This window comes from Ranitomeya variabilis, chromosome 2 (assembly GCF_051348905.1).
Source record: "Ranitomeya variabilis isolate aRanVar5 chromosome 2, aRanVar5.hap1, whole genome shotgun sequence".
In the NCBI taxonomy this organism is placed as follows: Eukaryota; Metazoa; Chordata; class Amphibia; order Anura; family Dendrobatidae; genus Ranitomeya; species Ranitomeya variabilis.
The window spans coordinates 792,627,019-792,644,620 of NC_135233.1; the positions used below are offsets into that span (position 1 = coordinate 792,627,019).

Here is a 17,602-nt window from a genome sequence, read left to right on the forward strand (position 1 = left end):
TGCAGCATCTGAAACAATGGATACTGGAAGCCTGTGCATTTCTTCTGTGTTGTAGCTATCAGTGTGTCAAGAATGGGAGAAGATGGTTGCATTGACAATACAACACAATGGGCAGCACTTTGAACACATTTTATAAGTGGTCATAAACTTGTAAATAACTCATGAAAGAATAACGTTACGTTAAAACCAAGCACACCATTGTTTTTCTTGTGAAATTCTAAATAAGTTTGATGTGTCAGATGACACTTTTCCCTCTGAAAAAATAAAGTTGGATCCAAAATGGCTGACTCAAAATGGCCACCATGGTCACCACCCATCTTGAAAAGTTTTCCCCCTCCCATATACGAAATGTGCCACAAACAGGAAGTTGATATCACCAACCATTCCCTTTTTATTTAGGTGTATCCATATAAATGGCCCACCCTGTATGTGCTGTGGAGTTATAATATGGTAAAAAAAAGTAATCCAAAGTGAATGCAAGTGTATACATTGAACACCATGGAACCAAGGACCAAGACAAAGGTTAGCACTAAATGAAGCAAGTGATCATATGGTGGCGGTGAGTAGTGGAGGGACTGCTGAGGTCATAAGTGAGGTGAGTATAATGAATTAACTATTTTTTTACATCTTACTTTTATTATGCTATAGGGTCTGAAGAGACCACAGTGCATAAAAAGGGACATTAACCCCTGTACCCCCAAGGCTGTTTACACCTTTATGACCAGGTCAAATTTTACAATTCTGACCAGTGTCAATTTATGAGTTAATAATTCTGGAACGCTTCAACGGATATCACTGATTTTGAGATTTGTGTCATAAGTGACCCATTTTGGAAACTAATCCCCTCAAGGAAGTTATCTAGATGTGTGGTGAGTAACCCCAGGTGCTTCACAGAAATTTATAACGTTGAGCCACGAAAATAAAAAAAAAACAATTTTTTCCCCCCAAATTTCCTTTTAGTCCCAATTTTTTTTTCCAGAAAGGGAACAAGAGAAAATGGACCCCAAAAATTGTTTTGCAATTTCTCCTGAGTACGCCGATACTCCATATGTGGGGAAAAACTACTGTTTGGGAGCATGGCAGAGCTTGGAAGAGAAGGAGAGCAATTTGACTTTTTGAAAGCAAAGTTTGCTGGAAACATTAGTGAACACCATAAACTGTTTGTAAAGCCCCTGACATGCCTAAACAGTAGAAACCCCCCACAAGTGACCACATTTTGGAAAATAGACTAGGAATGTATCTAGATGTGTGGTGAGCACCTTGAACCACCAGGTGCTTCAGAGAAGTTTATAAAGTTGAGCTGTGTAAATAATAAAATCACATTTTTCCCACAAAAAAGGTATTTTAGCCCCATTTTTTTATTTTCACAAGGGTAACGGGAGAAATTGCTCCATAACAAATTGTTTTGCAATTTCTCCTGATTACGCTGATACTCCATATGTGTAAGAAAATTACTGTTTGAGTGCATGGCAGGGCTCAGAAAGGAGGGAGTGAAGTTTTGGGATGCAGACTTTGATGGAATTATGTGCTGGTGTCATGTCGTGTTTGGAGAGACCCTGGTGTGCCTAAACAGTAGACAACCCCCACAAGTGACCCCATTTTGGAAACTAGACCCCTCAAGAAATTTATATAGATGTGTGGTAAGCACCTTGAGTCCCCAAGTGCTTCACAGAATTTTAAGTTGATCTGTGAAAATGAAAAAAAATAATGCTATAAAAACTGTTGTTTTTTTAATTTTCACAAGGAAAGCAGGAGATAAAGGACACCAAAATTCATTGGGAAATTTCTCCTGAGCACCCCAATACTCCATATGTGGTTGAAAACTACTTTTGAGGCACAGTGCAAAGATCAGAACGACAGAAGTGCCATATTGGAGTTCAGATTTTGCTGAAATGGTCGAAGGGTGCCATGTCACATTGGCAGAGCCCCTGAGGTGCCAGAACAGCAGAAACCCCCCATATATTAGCACATTTTACAAGCTACACTCCCCAATGAATTCATCTAGGGATCCAATGATCATAATGACACTACATGTGCCTCACAAAATGTTATACTATTGGGCGGTTGAAAAGAATAATTACATTTTTTACCAATAAAATGTTGTTTTAGCCTCAAGTTTTACATTTTTTAAGGACTAATAGGAAAAAATGGACCTGTTGAAAAATTTCTCCTAAGTGCGCCAATGCCCTACATATAAATAGTATCTTCAAAGGGAATTCATAGTTAAAATTCCGCAATGCCGCTGGGATGAATTTCAGGAGATTGTAGCTGATTCACAGTGGTTTTATTCAACGCATTTCAGGGGTCTCATGCCCCCTTCATCAGGAAATACCACACAGAGTATACAGGCATCACAGGTATATATAGTTTTGAAAGGATGCTAAGTTACAAAAAATGAGCGCCATCAGATCAGATGATCCAGTGTCAAAGTTCAATGACATCATACAATTAACAACTCAAAGAGGTTATATTAGAGAGATATGTAGAGTGAACTTATTGACTTCTTTTATATTTCTAAGTAACAATACCAGATTGCAGCATTTAGGAGAAATGAAAAAGGAAAAAAAGAAAAAAAGAATAGAGACCCGATCCCCACTCAAATAGACAAGAACCTGTAGGAAAAAAAGTTATTCCAGTTGAAGAGCGGATGCCTTACCGATAAACCACATGTGGGATCAGCAAGCTACCCCCTACCAGAGAGAATCCACTGGAATCCCTACAACGAACGCAAAATAAAATCATTTATTTTATTATTATCTTATTAAAAATATATGTAGAATGATTTGTGGTCATTAGTGGTGATTTAAAAGAATTGTTATGAACATAATAGGTGAGTTTAAAATTATATTATAAAGAGATTTTTATGTACAGCAATAAAAAAACTTTTTAGCAGAAAGTCGGTGCTCAGGTAAGCGCAGGACAGCAGGAAAAAGTGGATACATCGCTTCACATGTTCAAGGAGCGACGATAGATCTTGAAGGCAACAAGAGACACTTTAGCCTTACTATTACAGATGGACGGGAGTGAGTGAATATAGACACTCAGCGTTCATATAAATAGGAAATACTTTTCAGGCACAGTGCAAAGCTCAGAAGGGAAGAAGCACCTTATTATAGTGTAAATTTTACTATTATGGTTATTGCCATGTTCCACTGGGAGAGCCCCTGAGGTGCCAGAACAGCAGAACCCCTCATAAGTGACCCCATTTTACAAACTACACATCTTGATGAATTAATCTAAGGTTGCAGTTATCATATTGACACCACAGGTGTGTCACATAATTTCATACCATTGGGCAATTGAAGAAAAAATAATTACATTTTTACCACTAAAATTTTGTTTTAGCCCCAGCTATTACATTTTCACAAGGAGAAATGGGTAAATATGGCACCATAATTTGTCCCACAATTTCTGCTGAATGTAGAGATGCCCCATATATGGCTGTACAGTGCTGTTTAGCCATACAGCAAAACTTGGGAGGGGCTATTTGCCTCCTGGAGCCCAGATTTCCCTAGAATAGTTTGCAGACTCCATATACACAGCCCCTAAGTGCTAGTGAAGCGCCAGCCAGGGCAGTTGGGAACTCGAGCTGGGTCCGACTGGTTCTTAAAGGGAATCTGTCACCTACTTTTTCTTATATAAGCTGCGGCCACCGGCATCAGGGGCTTATCTACATATATTACATTCTGTAATGCTGTAGATAAGCCCCCGATGTATCCTGAAAGATAAGAAAAACAAGTTAGATTATACTCACCCAGGGGCAGTCCGGTGCGGTCTGGTCAGATGGGTGTCACCCCACTTTTCAGTTTTTGAATTTCCACAAAAATTTAAAATAACCAATAAATTTTGTTCAACTTCACAATTGTGTTCCACTTGTTGATTCTTCACCAAAAATTTACATTTGGTATCTTTATGTTTGAAGCATGATATGTGGGAAAAGGTTGAAAAGTTTCAGGGAGCCGAATACTTTCGCAAAGCACTGTAAGTGTGTGGGTTCTGGGTAGTGCCCCCCTAATTACATAAGAGCGGAGCACCACACCTCATCCGAGGTGCAGTACCTCTGTGGATACTGGACCTCAGGGGCGCAACACTAGAAGAGCAGAAGTCCTCTTCAAGTGACCCAATTTTGGAATTATACACCTTTGGGAATTTATCTACAGGTGTAGCAATGATTTTGGCTCCATGGGTGTTTTCCAGACACAAGCAGTTGTGGATGTTACTGATTCCAAAAGAAGAAAATGTCCAACTTCACTGAATCAGTGAAAAAAAGTTTTCTTTATTCACAAACTTGAACGTGGAGGATACAAACTTCAGCACAAACCATATGGGTAAGAATCTCAATCTTGGTTGCGTAATACGCAGAAATGTTTCCAAAATAGTGATCCGTATGTCAGCGGGTGTTATTTAACCAGGTGTTGTTTTGTCGCTTTGGCCAGCCATACCCTTTGATAGTGGATCCGCAAAGGAGGAGAAGAATGTGGGTGCATCCACTTTTGAGACAACGTGTCACTAAAGGACATTTTCAGAGGCTGTATAGAGCTCTGCGGAAACATCCTGAAAAATTTTATCTTTACTGTCGAATGACAATACCAACCTTTGACATCTTGTTGGAGACAGTACGTCCAGGAATAACATTTCAGGACACCAGGATGCGAAAATGCATATCCACAGAGGAGCGTCTTCTCCTTACCTTACGGTATGTATTCACCATCCTCACATACTGTATGCTGTTGATGTTTTCTTTTTATGTTGTTTCTTAGCAGCTCCATAAAATTATATGTGTAAATTATAGCCAAAGCTGCTCCAAAATATGTATTTACAATGTTCAATTACGTACCCAGTGTAGATTTTGCAAGTTACACTGTTAATCCTGCCTTTTTACATTTCCAAATTACTTGTTTTAACTGGTTTTGGTGAAGTATTTTTACCTAGCTAATATTATTTGTTCTGTCCTTTCAGCTTCCTGTCAACTGGATTGTCCTATGCTGGACTACATCTGGAGTTTCTCATCGGACGATCCACTATTTCTGGCATTGTGCGTGCAACATGTATGGAAATATGGTCAAAACTCCACGAACTTGTCATGCCTGAGCCCAAAATGGATGATTGGATCAAAATAGCCTGTGGCTTTAATGTTACTTGCCAATTCCCTCACTGCATCGTAGCCCTGGATGGGAAACATATCAGGGTGCGTAAGCCGCTGAACTCGGGCACCCAATTCTTCAATTATAAGCAGTTTTTCTCTGTAGTTCTGTTAGCTGTAGTTGACAGTAACTACAGGTTTATAATTGTAGATATTGGGGCCTATGGGCAAACTGGAGACTCTAGGGTCTTCATTTCATCCATTATGGGTCGTCGGCTACGTGAAAACCAGTTTGACCTCCCCCCCACCACGACAACTCCCAGGCTCCAATGCTGAAGCAGTGCCATATGTTCTTGTGGGAGATGAGGCCTTCCAATTGACGAGGCATGTGATGAGGCCTTATCCCCGGCGCAACCTGGACCACCAGTGGCGGGTGTTTAATTTGAGACTTTGCAGGGCGCGGCAACTAGTGGAGTACGCCTTCGGGATTCTGTGTGCCAAATGGCGTGTCCTCCAGTCTGCCATTCAGCTGAGTGAGGCTAATGTTAACGAAGTGATAAAAGCGTGTGCTGTTTTACACAATTTTACGAGACATCATGATTGCTCCTCAGCTGCTAGTGGTGAAGACATGTTGACTAATGTGGGTAGTCCTACACCACATGGCCCTCCTCCGCGGCATCCCCTTTCTGGCCTAAAAGTGAGGGATATTTACACAAATTATTTTGTTTCTCCTCAGGGTGCTACTCCCTAGCAGGATTATGCTGTATCTCAGTTGTAATTGTTTTCTTTATTACTATACTATCTGAAAAAAAAATTAATTTACTTACTGAACTATGTGTGTTGTTTTGACTTAATTAATAGATTTAGATGAATAAAATATGATTGGATATGATGTCATAATGATTGGACAAACACAAATAAATTGGCTTTCAAACTAGTTTTTATAAATGATATTTTTAGCCAATTTTTAACTTTCAATAAACATATTGCCAGCATATGGCTTTTGTGGCCATTAAAACTTGGCCAGAGCCAAATAATCAACAAAAACACATTGCTATCACATACAATTTGCAACAAGAATCAACCAGTTTTTATAGATTCTGATATGTTGGTGGAGGTGATGGCGGCAGTTCAGGTTGCTGCTCTTGTGGCCTTTGTTGGTCCAATTGCCCTTCACCCTGTTGGTGTGATCTCTGTTGGCCCTGCCCCAAAATCTGGCCCTGCTCAGATTGCCCATTTGAGTACTGGCCTTAAGGGTTCATACTATGGGCATCATGACGATAATAGAAGTCGTGTGAGTCATAACCCCCACCAATATTACCATGTCGTCCAAACTCATGTTGAGACCAGCCTGGAAGGATGCCATTTGGTAATTTGTAGACATTGGTGGGTTCTGTTGGGGAAAGGGTTGTGAGGTTGACATTGGTGGGTTCTGTTGGGGAAAGGGTTGAGGTAGACATTGGTGGGTTTTGTTGGGGATAGGATTGAGGTGTAGGCCCACGTGTAGGAGGTGCTTCAGATCCCTCTTGAGCATGCACTGGTTGATTTCTTGGCATACGTAAGAGGTTACATGGTGACATCTGCCAACTCTCAATGTACTCAAACAAATTATTAGGGTCATTTGAGGGGGGTGCATGCATCAAGAAGGATCTGGATGCACCCTCTCACACGTAGCCTCACCTCACGGGGAATGGGACGGAGATACCGGGCCAGGCTACGCGCAAATGACTCCTCACCCTCATCCTGAGTAGCCCTGGCCAAATAATTTAAGACACCAGTGTCCACATTCCTTCGGCTTGCACTAATCTCTCTCCTGCGGCCACGGCGTGAGATCACAGCAGGCTGTGGTGAGGCCTCAAGCGGAACAGTGGGGCTGCTGCTGTGGCCAGTATCCTCGGGCATCAGTGAAGCTGGTGCATCTGTGGGTGGTGCTGCAGCATCAGGACCAGGTGGTTGTGGAACATGAGGGGCAGCCGAAGATGAATCCGGAGGGAGAATCATAGAAGGAGCCGTAAATGGTCCAGCCACCTCTTCTTCTTCACCAACAGGATCTATGATCTATGAGTGCCTCTGAATCTGAACCTGTTGTCTCCCTCTCAGTGGATTGAGTTATGTTATTTAAAGAAAAAAAAAAAATTACAATCATCTATGACCATTCCTAACATATGTGTATTGTGATGTGAGGTTTGTACTTACGGTCTGAGATCCATACTGGGATCCAGAAAGGTCAGCCGGTCAAAATAAATGTATTTTAGTTTGGCTGGAGCAGATAAGCCACTCCTGGCCCGCTGCTGCCTTTCTCTTCGGTACTGGTCCCAAATGCTTCTCCAAAGTCTCATAACATCATCCACTGTAATGACAGAGAAGAAAATAATGTATAAGGACATTGGGCACATTGGTAACACAAGGTGTCAGTGATTTTCACAGATTTAAATAGGCCCTATTCTAAGCTGCATTTCTTACTTAATATCTGCAATTAGCAAAATAACCACACACAAATACCAGTATCCCATAAAAGGGGGACACCATAGAATGTAAGTACACAAGAACAGGGTCCTGTCCCCTCTGTCATTGTCAATTTGCTAACTGTAAGCGACATCTATAAATGCTGTACCCTTTATAATGTCCTGCACCATTACATAAATGCTGCAATATACATACAAAATCAGGCTAACATAAATAATAATTTTGAACAAATATTGTTCTTACTGCAGTTTGTAATATGAAATACTTGATAATCAGGAGTGTACTTACTTAGTCGCCTCTGTCCCTCACGTGGCCACTCGTCAAAATTTTAGAAAAGGATCCCACAAATGCTCCTCCAAGCAGCCTCTTTCCTTGCCCGTTTGCATAATTGACGTCCCATTGGTCCCAAATCTCGGGCCTTTCCTGGACCAGGACCAGGAGCATATCCACATTGATTAGGTTTGCCATGCTGCTTGCAACTCCGTGGAGGCGAGCGCCAGACTTCCAGGATGTCTGTCTGGCTTTTTCAGCTAATTAGCATTACTCAGCTTCCTGATAGAGGGCTTGCCACATTTCCTGGCATCTGGAGATGTCTGGCGTATTTCTCGTAAGTCACACTGATGGTCCGTGTGTAATCCGTATTTTTCTCGCCCCAATAGACTTTCATTTGCGGATTTTTTGCGCAATACGCTGACAAATGCAGCATGCTGCAATTTTTTTACGCCCGTAAAATACAGCTACGAAATATACGGCAGATAGGAGCTGTCCCATAGAGAATCATTGGTCCGTGTGCAATGCGTTGTTTTTGCGCCTCTCATATGTCCGTAAAACTCTCTAGTGTGACGCCGGCCTAACAGTCTTATTTTTTGTTTTATTAAAAAAATTATCAAAAATTATCCCTTAGTCATTTGTCATATGGCAGACTGTTCTGTGCAGAATACTGACTCAAAGTGATGGTGTCACTGTTAGGCCGGGTCATACTAGAGAGGAATACGGACGTATGAGAGGCGCAAAAAAAATGCATTGCACACAGACCAATGTTTTTCTATGGAGCAGCTCCTATCTGGCGTATATTTCTCGGCCGTATTTTACGTGCATAGAAAATCACAGCATGCTGCGTTTGTCAGCGTATTGCGCAAAAAATCCGCCAATGAAAGTCTATGGGGGCGAGAAAAATACGGATTACACATGGACCATGCATGTGACTTGTGAGAAGTACACACCGGTGTTCTATAGAAAAGCCGGTAATTCAGTGCGGTGTACAGTAAAATCACACTGACCCTAAGGTTAGAATAGAATAGATAAAATAAATGTCTACACATAGTATAAGTAGATACATATGCTATCTAGCTCTGTATGAAATATATATATATATATATATATATATATATATATATATATATATATATATATATATATACATACATACAGGTCCTTCTCAAAAAATTAGCATATAGTGTTAAATTTCATTATTTACCATAATGTAATGATTACAATTAAACTTTCATATATTATAGATTCATTATCCACCAACTGAAATTTGTCAGGTCTTTTATTGTTTTAATACTGATGATTTTGGCATACAACTCCTGAAAACCCAAAAAACCTGTCTCAATAAATTAGCATATCAAGAAAAGGTTCTCTAAACGACCTATTACCCTAATCTTCTGAATCAACTAATTAACTCTAAACACATGCAAAAGATACCTGAGGCTTTTAAAAACTCCCTGCCTGGTTCATTACTCAAAACCCCCATCATGGGTAAGACTAGCGACCTGACAGATGTCAAGAAGGCCATCATTGACACCCTCAAGCAAGAGGGTAAGACCCAGAAAGAAATTTCTCAACAAATAGGCTGTTCCCAGAGTGCTGTATCAAGGCACCTCAATGGTAAGTCTGTTGGAAGGAAACAATGTGGCAGAAAACGCTGTACAACGAGAAGAGGTGACCGGACCCTGAGGAAGATTGTGGAGAAGGACCGATTCCAGACCTTGGGGAACCTGAGGAAGCAGTGGACTGAGTCTGGTGTGGAAACATCCAGAGCCACCGTGCACAGGCGTGTGCAGGAAATGGGCTACAGGTGCCGCATTCCCCAGGTAAAGCCACTTTTGAACCATAAACAGCGGCAGAAGCGCCTGACCTGGGCTACAGAGAAGCAGCACTGGACTGTTGCTAAGTGGTCCCAAGTACTTTTTTCTGATGAAAGCAAATTTTGCATGTCATTCGGAAATCAAGGTGCCAGAGTCTGGAGGAAGACTGGGGAGAAGGAAATGCCAAAATGCCTGAAGTCCAGTGTCAAGTACCCACAGTCAGTGATGGTGTGGGGTGCCATGTCAGCTGCTGGTGTTGGTCCACTGTGTTTCATCAAGGGCAGGGTCAATGCAGCTAGCTATCAGGAGATTTTGGAGCACTTCATGCTTCCATCGGCTGAAATGCTTTATGGAGATGAAGATTTCATTTTTCAGCACGACCTGGCACCTGCTCACAGTGCCAAAACCACTGGTAAATGGTTTACTGACCATGGTATTACTGTGCTCAATTGGCCTGCCAACTCTCCTGACCTGAACCCCATAGAGAATCTGTGGGATATTGTGAAGAGAAAGTTGAGAGACGCAAGACCCAACACTCTGGATGAGCTTAAGGCCGCTATTGAAGCATCCTGGGCCTCCATAACATCTCAGCAGTGTCACAGGCTGATTGCCTCCATGCCACGCCGCATTGAAGCAGTCATTTCTGCCAAAGGATTCCCGACCAAGTATTGAGTGCATAACTGAACATTATTATTTGATGGTTTTTTTGTTTGTTATTAAAAAACACTTTTATTTGATTGGACGGGTGAAATATGCTAATTTATTGAGACAGGTTTTTTGGGTTTTCAGGAGTTGTATGCCAAAATCATCAGTATTAAAACAATAAAAGACCTGACAAATTTCAGTTGGTGGATAATGAATCTATAATATATGAAAGTTTAATTGTAATCATTACATTATGGTAAATAATGAAATTTAACACTATATGCTAATTTTTTGAGAAGGACCTGTGTGTATATATATATATATATATATATATATATATATATATATATATATATATATATATATATATATATATAAAAAGGGAACAGCACAATATCTACTTATCTTCGGGTGCAAGGCCCCCAGGATAACAGTCCATATATCCAGGCTGGTCAATATTTAAAAAAAACGAGGCAGCACTCCTTCATTGCAGTGTTTAGACGTGCAGGATTTTAATCAACCCACTTGTCTGGGCGACGTTTCGGCTAAGACTGAGCCTTTCCTAGAGCCATCCCGCTGCTCCTCTTAGTGATTGCACAGCTCTTCAGAATATTCTGCTCACTCCATGCGTGAGCCAGAAATCTCTTTTATAATGTACAGTAAGCCTATGGTGCCTTGTTTTGACACTCCATAGACTTACTTTGTAAAAGCCATTTCCAGGTTACGCAAGGCGCAGTGTGACCTGGAGAGTCTGAAGAGCAGTGATGTCACTGAGAAGAGTAGCAGAACTGCACTGGATCCCGAAGAAGGCAACAATAGGTGCGTATGTTAGTACATACACAATATACACATGCACGCAAATTTATAAAAAACAATGTTCTTTGGAATGCTTCTTTAATTATAGTGAGTAATTATAGTGTTGTACAAAATTTGTGGTAAAAGTATCAATGCCATTGGACAAGGTTGGGTAAAAAAAAACATACTACGATGAAGAATGTGGGAACAGCTAGCAAAAGCAATGGCAGTGGAAGCACTTCCACCACTATTGGCATCAGGTACAGTATCCAGGTAGTAGTATTACCAAATGCAGACCAATACTGGCCTCCTTTACACCCAAAAAGCGTACTGGTGCAGAAGAAGCAGAGGGCATTACGGACTACATACTGTAGAAAATCACTCGGCTCAATCACACCAAAATGATGTTACCTCTAAGGCCGGCATCACAGTTAGCGTAGGGAAATACGGTCCATTTTTTACAGGCGTAATATGTAGAAAAGTTCCTGTACAGTGATCCGTATTCAACGTGAGGATGCAATTTTTTTCTCAAAAAATTATCCGTGTGTCATCCGTATGGCATCCTTACAGCGAGATTTTATATATATATATAATTTATATATATATATATATATATTTATATACATATATAGACTGTATATATGTTTTCACGAATAGTTGAGACCATGGATCCATTCTATGTCCATTTTGCAAGCTGGCAAGAAAATCTCGCTGTAAGGATGCCATACGGATGACACACGGATAATTTTTTGAGAAAAAAATTGCATCCTCACGTTGAATACGGATCACTGTACAGGAACTTTTCTACATATTACGCCTGTAAAAAATGGACCGTATTTCCCTACGCTAACTGTGATGCCGGCCTTAGAGGTAACATCATTTTGGTGTGATTGAGCCGAGTGATTTTCTACAGTATGTAGTCCGTAATGCCCTCTGCTTCTTCTGCACCAGTACGCTTTTTGGGTGTAAAGGAGGCCAGTATTGGTCTGCATTTGGTAATACTACTACCTGGATACTGTACCTGATGCCAATAGTGGTGGAAGTGCTTCCACTGCCATTGCTTTTGCTAGCTGTTCCCACATTCTTCATCGTAGTATGTTTTTTTTTACCCAACCTTGTCCAATGGCATTGATACTTTTACCACAAATTTTCTACAACACTATAATTACTCACTATAATTAAAGAAGCATTCCAAAGAACATTGTTTTTTATAAATTTGCGTGCATGTGTATATTGTGTATGTACTAACATACACACCTATTGTTGCCTTCTTCGGGATCCAGTGCAGTTCTGCTACTCTTCTCAGTGACATCACTGCTCTTCAGACTCTCCAGGTCACACTGCGCCTTGCGTAACCTGGAAATGGCTTTTACAAAGTAAGTCTATGGAGTGTCAAAACAAGGCACCATAGGCTTACTGTACATTATAAAAGAGATTTCTGGCTCACGCATGGAGTGAGCAGAATATTCTGAAGAGCTGTGCAATCACTAAGAGGAGCAGCGGGATGGCTCTAGGAGGGTATAATAACACATACACTCCTCATTACATACACATATTTACTGAAAAAATCTTCATTGGAGTGCTTCTTTAAACTTTCGACTGCTATCAATTGCACTTAACGTGAAGTTCTCGTTGTTCTGATAGTCTGAAGGAATAGTATCCCATTGTTGTGATTCAATAAGTCAAATTATCTAAGTACAGTCCAGAAGTCCTTGCAGTAGTTGGAGAGCCGCGCTCCGGCCGGTGGCACAGCTTTCACGATGATAAACAGAACAAAAGGATTCCCGGCATGCGACATCACAAATGCGAGAACTTTCTTAACAGCGGCCTCTAATGGTCAGAATCCCAATTACTCCTACATGTTTCGGAAATCTTCAGTTCTCTATGTAAAGGAGTCTGCCTCTCTGAGAATTCCTCCTTATACACGTGATACAGGAAAGATATATATCTTGGTACCGTGTTAGCCAGTAGATAGAAAAATATTTAGAATTGAGAGTCCTATCAACCACTGAGGACTCTCAATTCTAAATATTTTCCTAATACACGTACTGATCGCTGTTTGTAAAACCTAAGCTAGTGCATCAATACTAATCCCACTGCTTCTGATCATGATTTAAAATCTAATCTTTATTAGCAATAATTAAAAATATAACGTTTAGGAATATTGAGACGAAGGCCACCAAAAGCCACTGTTAAGCAATTTACCTATTTGTCACATCACATACCGGGAATTCCTTTGTTCTGTCTATCATTCATGACAGTCGAACTATCGGCCAGAGAGAGGCTCTCCAACTGCAGCAAGAACTTCTGGACTATCTTTATAACATGTGACCTATTGGATCACAACCACACGATACTACTCCTTGAGGCTCCTATCAGAACAAAGATAGCTTTTTCGCAATAAGTGGAATGAATAATATCACAAACTATATTTAATCATCCACCTATGTGATTAAGTTGCTGTCAGCTATTAACATCAGTATACACTGTGGGACTATGTTTTCTTATAAGTTGTTAAAATGGGGCTTTAAGCTAAGTGGACCCCAGTGCATGGATTATATAAAGTTAATAAAATTTGACTTGATAACTTGCATCCAATCAATCATCTCTGCTGTCTACTAATACTTTGAATGAAAGAATCACACTGGCGCTAAGTTACCCCTAGATGAAGCTGCAGGCACCCGGGCAGGTTGTGTGCAAAAACCCTGCCGTACGGTAACAGACAGATACGGTTAAATAAATGAGAGTGCCGCGCTGGAAAGTAAAATCGTAGCTAAAAAGTTAAAGACTCCCACTCCCCTACCATACAGACGGAAGTCGGCGTGTCTCCTTGATACGTAGGTCAGCTGCTGTAAAGACGTCCTGCTTGCTGTTCACAGGACTCTGGTGTCGATACTAAACAAATCTGCAGGGAGCGTCCTCCCGTAGTGCAGAAATCCTCACACCGCTCGCCGCTGGAGTAAACGGCAGGTGCCTCGGCCGATGGCGCCGCCGAACAGTGGCGTAGCGAGTGAGGGGCGTGGCTTAACGGTGACGTCACCTGTCCGTGAAACGGACACAAGCAGGGGCCAATCCCGACGCGTTTCGAGGGTACCGTCCCTCTTTCTCAAGGTATTGCTGCCCTGCCAATGCTGATAGTTATATAGCCACCCTTAAAGATACCGTACACAATGTGTGCCTCTCACCAGCTGAGACCACCTCCCCATATGTCAAAGAACCCTTCAACAGGAATAATACACTCTGCTGCGGATGAAAAATGTTGTTAATGGCACCCTACCCCATCCCTAACTGGTGACAGATTATACCCCCCAATACTAAATTATGATAAAACAAACTTTTTATTAGTGAACCTTAAAACCATCAATAAATAAAATACATAAATATAAAATGTGAGTGCCTCGCAAAATTAATAATATGACTAATTCCATTATGTATACTCCTAAATACTTTACAAGAGCCACTCTTTGCAATGCAACCATACTAAAATACACATGGATTAATAACCCTTAATAATACTACTCCTTACAATAAAATGCATTACTAATTTAAAATTCCAACTATAACTAAAATTCATATGACAATAAAAAATGACAATTGCAACTGCACACCCCATACCACCCTCCTAAAAAATGAGGGGAGAGGGAGAGGTTGTGAGTTGGTCACATTTACAGGGCATACAGTTCAATCTCATAATTAAGTCCCTTAGGAGCCAAACTATCCAATGTGAAAATCCACTTGGATTCAACTCTAGACATACTTTTCAAGTAGTCGCCACCCCTTGGATTTTCTTTGACTATTTGAATCCCACAAAAAGAGGTGCGACTACATGATCGATTGTGTTTGTCCGCAAAATGGCGCGACAAAGGATGCCCTACAAAACCCTTATCAATATTATCAAGGTGCTCTTTGATCCTTTCTCTAAGGCTCCTCTTAGTGCGGCCCACATAAAGTTTATCTCATGGGCACCTCACCGTATAAATGACCCCCTTGGAATGACAAGAAATATTATCCTTAATTGGAAATGATTGAGATTTATCTGCATTCCAAAACAATGTTTGCACCGACTGTTTGCTTCCAGTACGCACACAACACGAGCATCTACCACAGTTGAAAAAACCTGTGGTTATAGACCGTTTTTGCCCAGGTAATGTCCGCTTTATGTTGTTCATTCCCATTTTTATTGTGGGGGCTAAAATGTTCCCTATATTTTGTGCCCTCTTATAGATGAATCGCGGATACTCCGGTAATAGTTCTCCCACACTCTTGTCCTCTTTTAAAATAGACCAGTGTTTCTGGATGATACTGGAAATTTTTTTTCTATTAACATGGAATTGAGTGATGAAAGGTAAATTACCAATTTTTTGTGCCGTACCACAGGCCCTAGCACTCGACCTTGCGCCGTGAATTAAATCACTTCTTGTTAGGGTTTTTGCCTTTTCCCTTTCTTCCTCAAGAAATGGCACATTATACCCCTTCTCCGTGAACTGGTCCAACAAGTATCTTGATTCCACCTCATAGTCATGATCACTAGTGCAATTTCTTCTTACACGTGTGAACTGGCTTTTCGGGATGTTTAATAGCCACGTTGGTAGGTGACAACTGTTCGTGTGTATATAACTGTTGCAATCGACCTCCTTCCGGTAACACTTAGTGGAGAGCCTGCTGTTATCTACAAAAATATTCAGATCCAAAAAATTAACATTAGTACTACTTGTAGTGGGAGTAAACTCGAGGCCAAAGGTGTTATCATTAAGTCCAAGTAGAAATTCCTGTAGGTCACTTTGTGACCCATCCCATATAAACAACACGTCGTCGATAAAGCGACGCCACAAAATTAGACCTTTGCGTAATTGGCCCCCCCCCATAAAAATAAGACTCCTCCCACCGTCCCACATATAGGTTAGCATAACTTGGGGCAAATTTTGTCCCCATCGCTGTGCCCCAAGTTTGCAAAAAAAATTGTTTACCATAAACAAAATAATTATGGGTCAAGATGAATTTAATGCTCTCCACAATAAATGAAATTTGAGTATCATTGTGCACCGACAGACCCTTAAGGAAGTATTCTGCTGCCTCACATCCCTTATCATGATCAATAATAGTGTACAGGGACTTGACATCAAGGGACCCAAGTATATAATTTTCTGACCACTGTATGGTTTCTAATGCTCTGATCGTGTCCCCTGTGTCCTTCAAATATGCTGGAAGAAGTGTGGTGCATTTCTGCAGGTGGAGATCCACGTATTCTGATAAATTTGCCGTTAAACAATTAATCCCGGACACAATAGGTCTCTCTGGTGGGTGCACGGGATCCTTGTGCATCTTCGGGATGTGGTAGAATATTGCCAAACTAGGAGTTTTATTGTACACAAATTGAAACTCCTTCCTATTTAACACTCCCAAGGACTTGCCCTTATAGGCCAACATATAAAGTTGTTTAATAAATCGGCTGGTGGGATCCCCCAGCAATTTTTTGTACGTAATACTATCATCCAGAAGTCTCACTGATTCGGCATGATACGTGGACCGGTCCATAATGACAATGCCTCCTCCTGCTGTGCGGACAACAATATCCTGATTTTCTTGCATATTAACCATGGCATTTCTTTCCCATCGAGAGAGGTTGCAAGGTGCATACTTAAAGTTTCTCCTTTTGATTTTTCTAATGTCCCTGGTGACCAGTGTCTCAAATGTGGTAAAAGCATTAGAATATTCGTTAAGAGGGTTAAATGCAGATGGTTTAGCCAATGTTGTATGTATAAACTCATCCTCGATCCTGGTTTGTGCAGCAACTCCTACTGATTCCTTTTTTAAAAAATATTTTTTAACAGCTAAATTGCGAAGGAACTTTTTCAAACACACATATAAATTAAACGGGTTTGTTTCTGTAGTGGGAGCAAACTTCAACCCTTTTCGTAAAAGGGATTCTTCATTCTTTGTTAACACATATGAACTTAAATTAAATATTTTCTGTTGTTGTTGCTGTGTTCTTGATCCCTCATCATTTACTCTTATTTTCATTTTGGTGAGTTTCCTCCCCCCCCCCCCCTCTTCCCCCGTTTTTTGTATTTCTTGATTGAAAAAAATTATGGTAAGCCTTAGGCATTCCCCCTCCTTTGATATTACCTCCTATTGTTTTAGTGGACTTTTTCTGGGGTGTTTTTTTATTTAAGTTCTCATTTCTATTCAAACCTTTTTTCCTTAAATCCTGTACCTGTATTGGTAATCGAGGTACATTAAGGGATCCCCTACTACTATTTTTATTCTTATTTGCAATCCCGGGGACCTCTTCCATACCTGGTACACCAGGATCCCCAGAGGTGGATGCCAATTGGGAGTATCTGTTTCTAACGGAAATACTACCGCTTATAGGACCGCTTATAGGAGTACAGGAATTCATAACCGACAAATCATTTGGTGGAATATCTAGATGTTCCAATGCATCCAAATTGTCCATTATTTGTACTGCAGGAGTTTCTTCCTGCAGAACATGATGTCTATTAATCGACACAGGAGTATACTG

The 17,602-nt window shown here is 40.8% G+C and overlaps 1 protein-coding gene across 2 annotated transcripts in view; it reads right to left on the reverse strand.

The window, feature by feature from the left end:
• The window catches only part of MEI4 (meiotic double-stranded break formation protein 4), a 342,427-nt gene that overhangs the window by 92,581 nt on the left and 232,244 nt on the right, over positions 1-17,602 (reverse strand). The window contains exon 4 of one of the 2 annotated variants that reach the window (XM_077289854.1): positions 7,057-7,433. The exons of the other annotated variant lie outside the window; for it this stretch is intronic. Coding sequence (XP_077145969.1) covers positions 7,419-7,433 — 15 coding nt within the window. The 3' untranslated portion in view covers positions 7,057-7,418. Of the gene's footprint in view, positions 1-7,056; positions 7,434-17,602 lie in introns of those variants that run through there. 2 annotated transcript variants of the gene reach the window in all.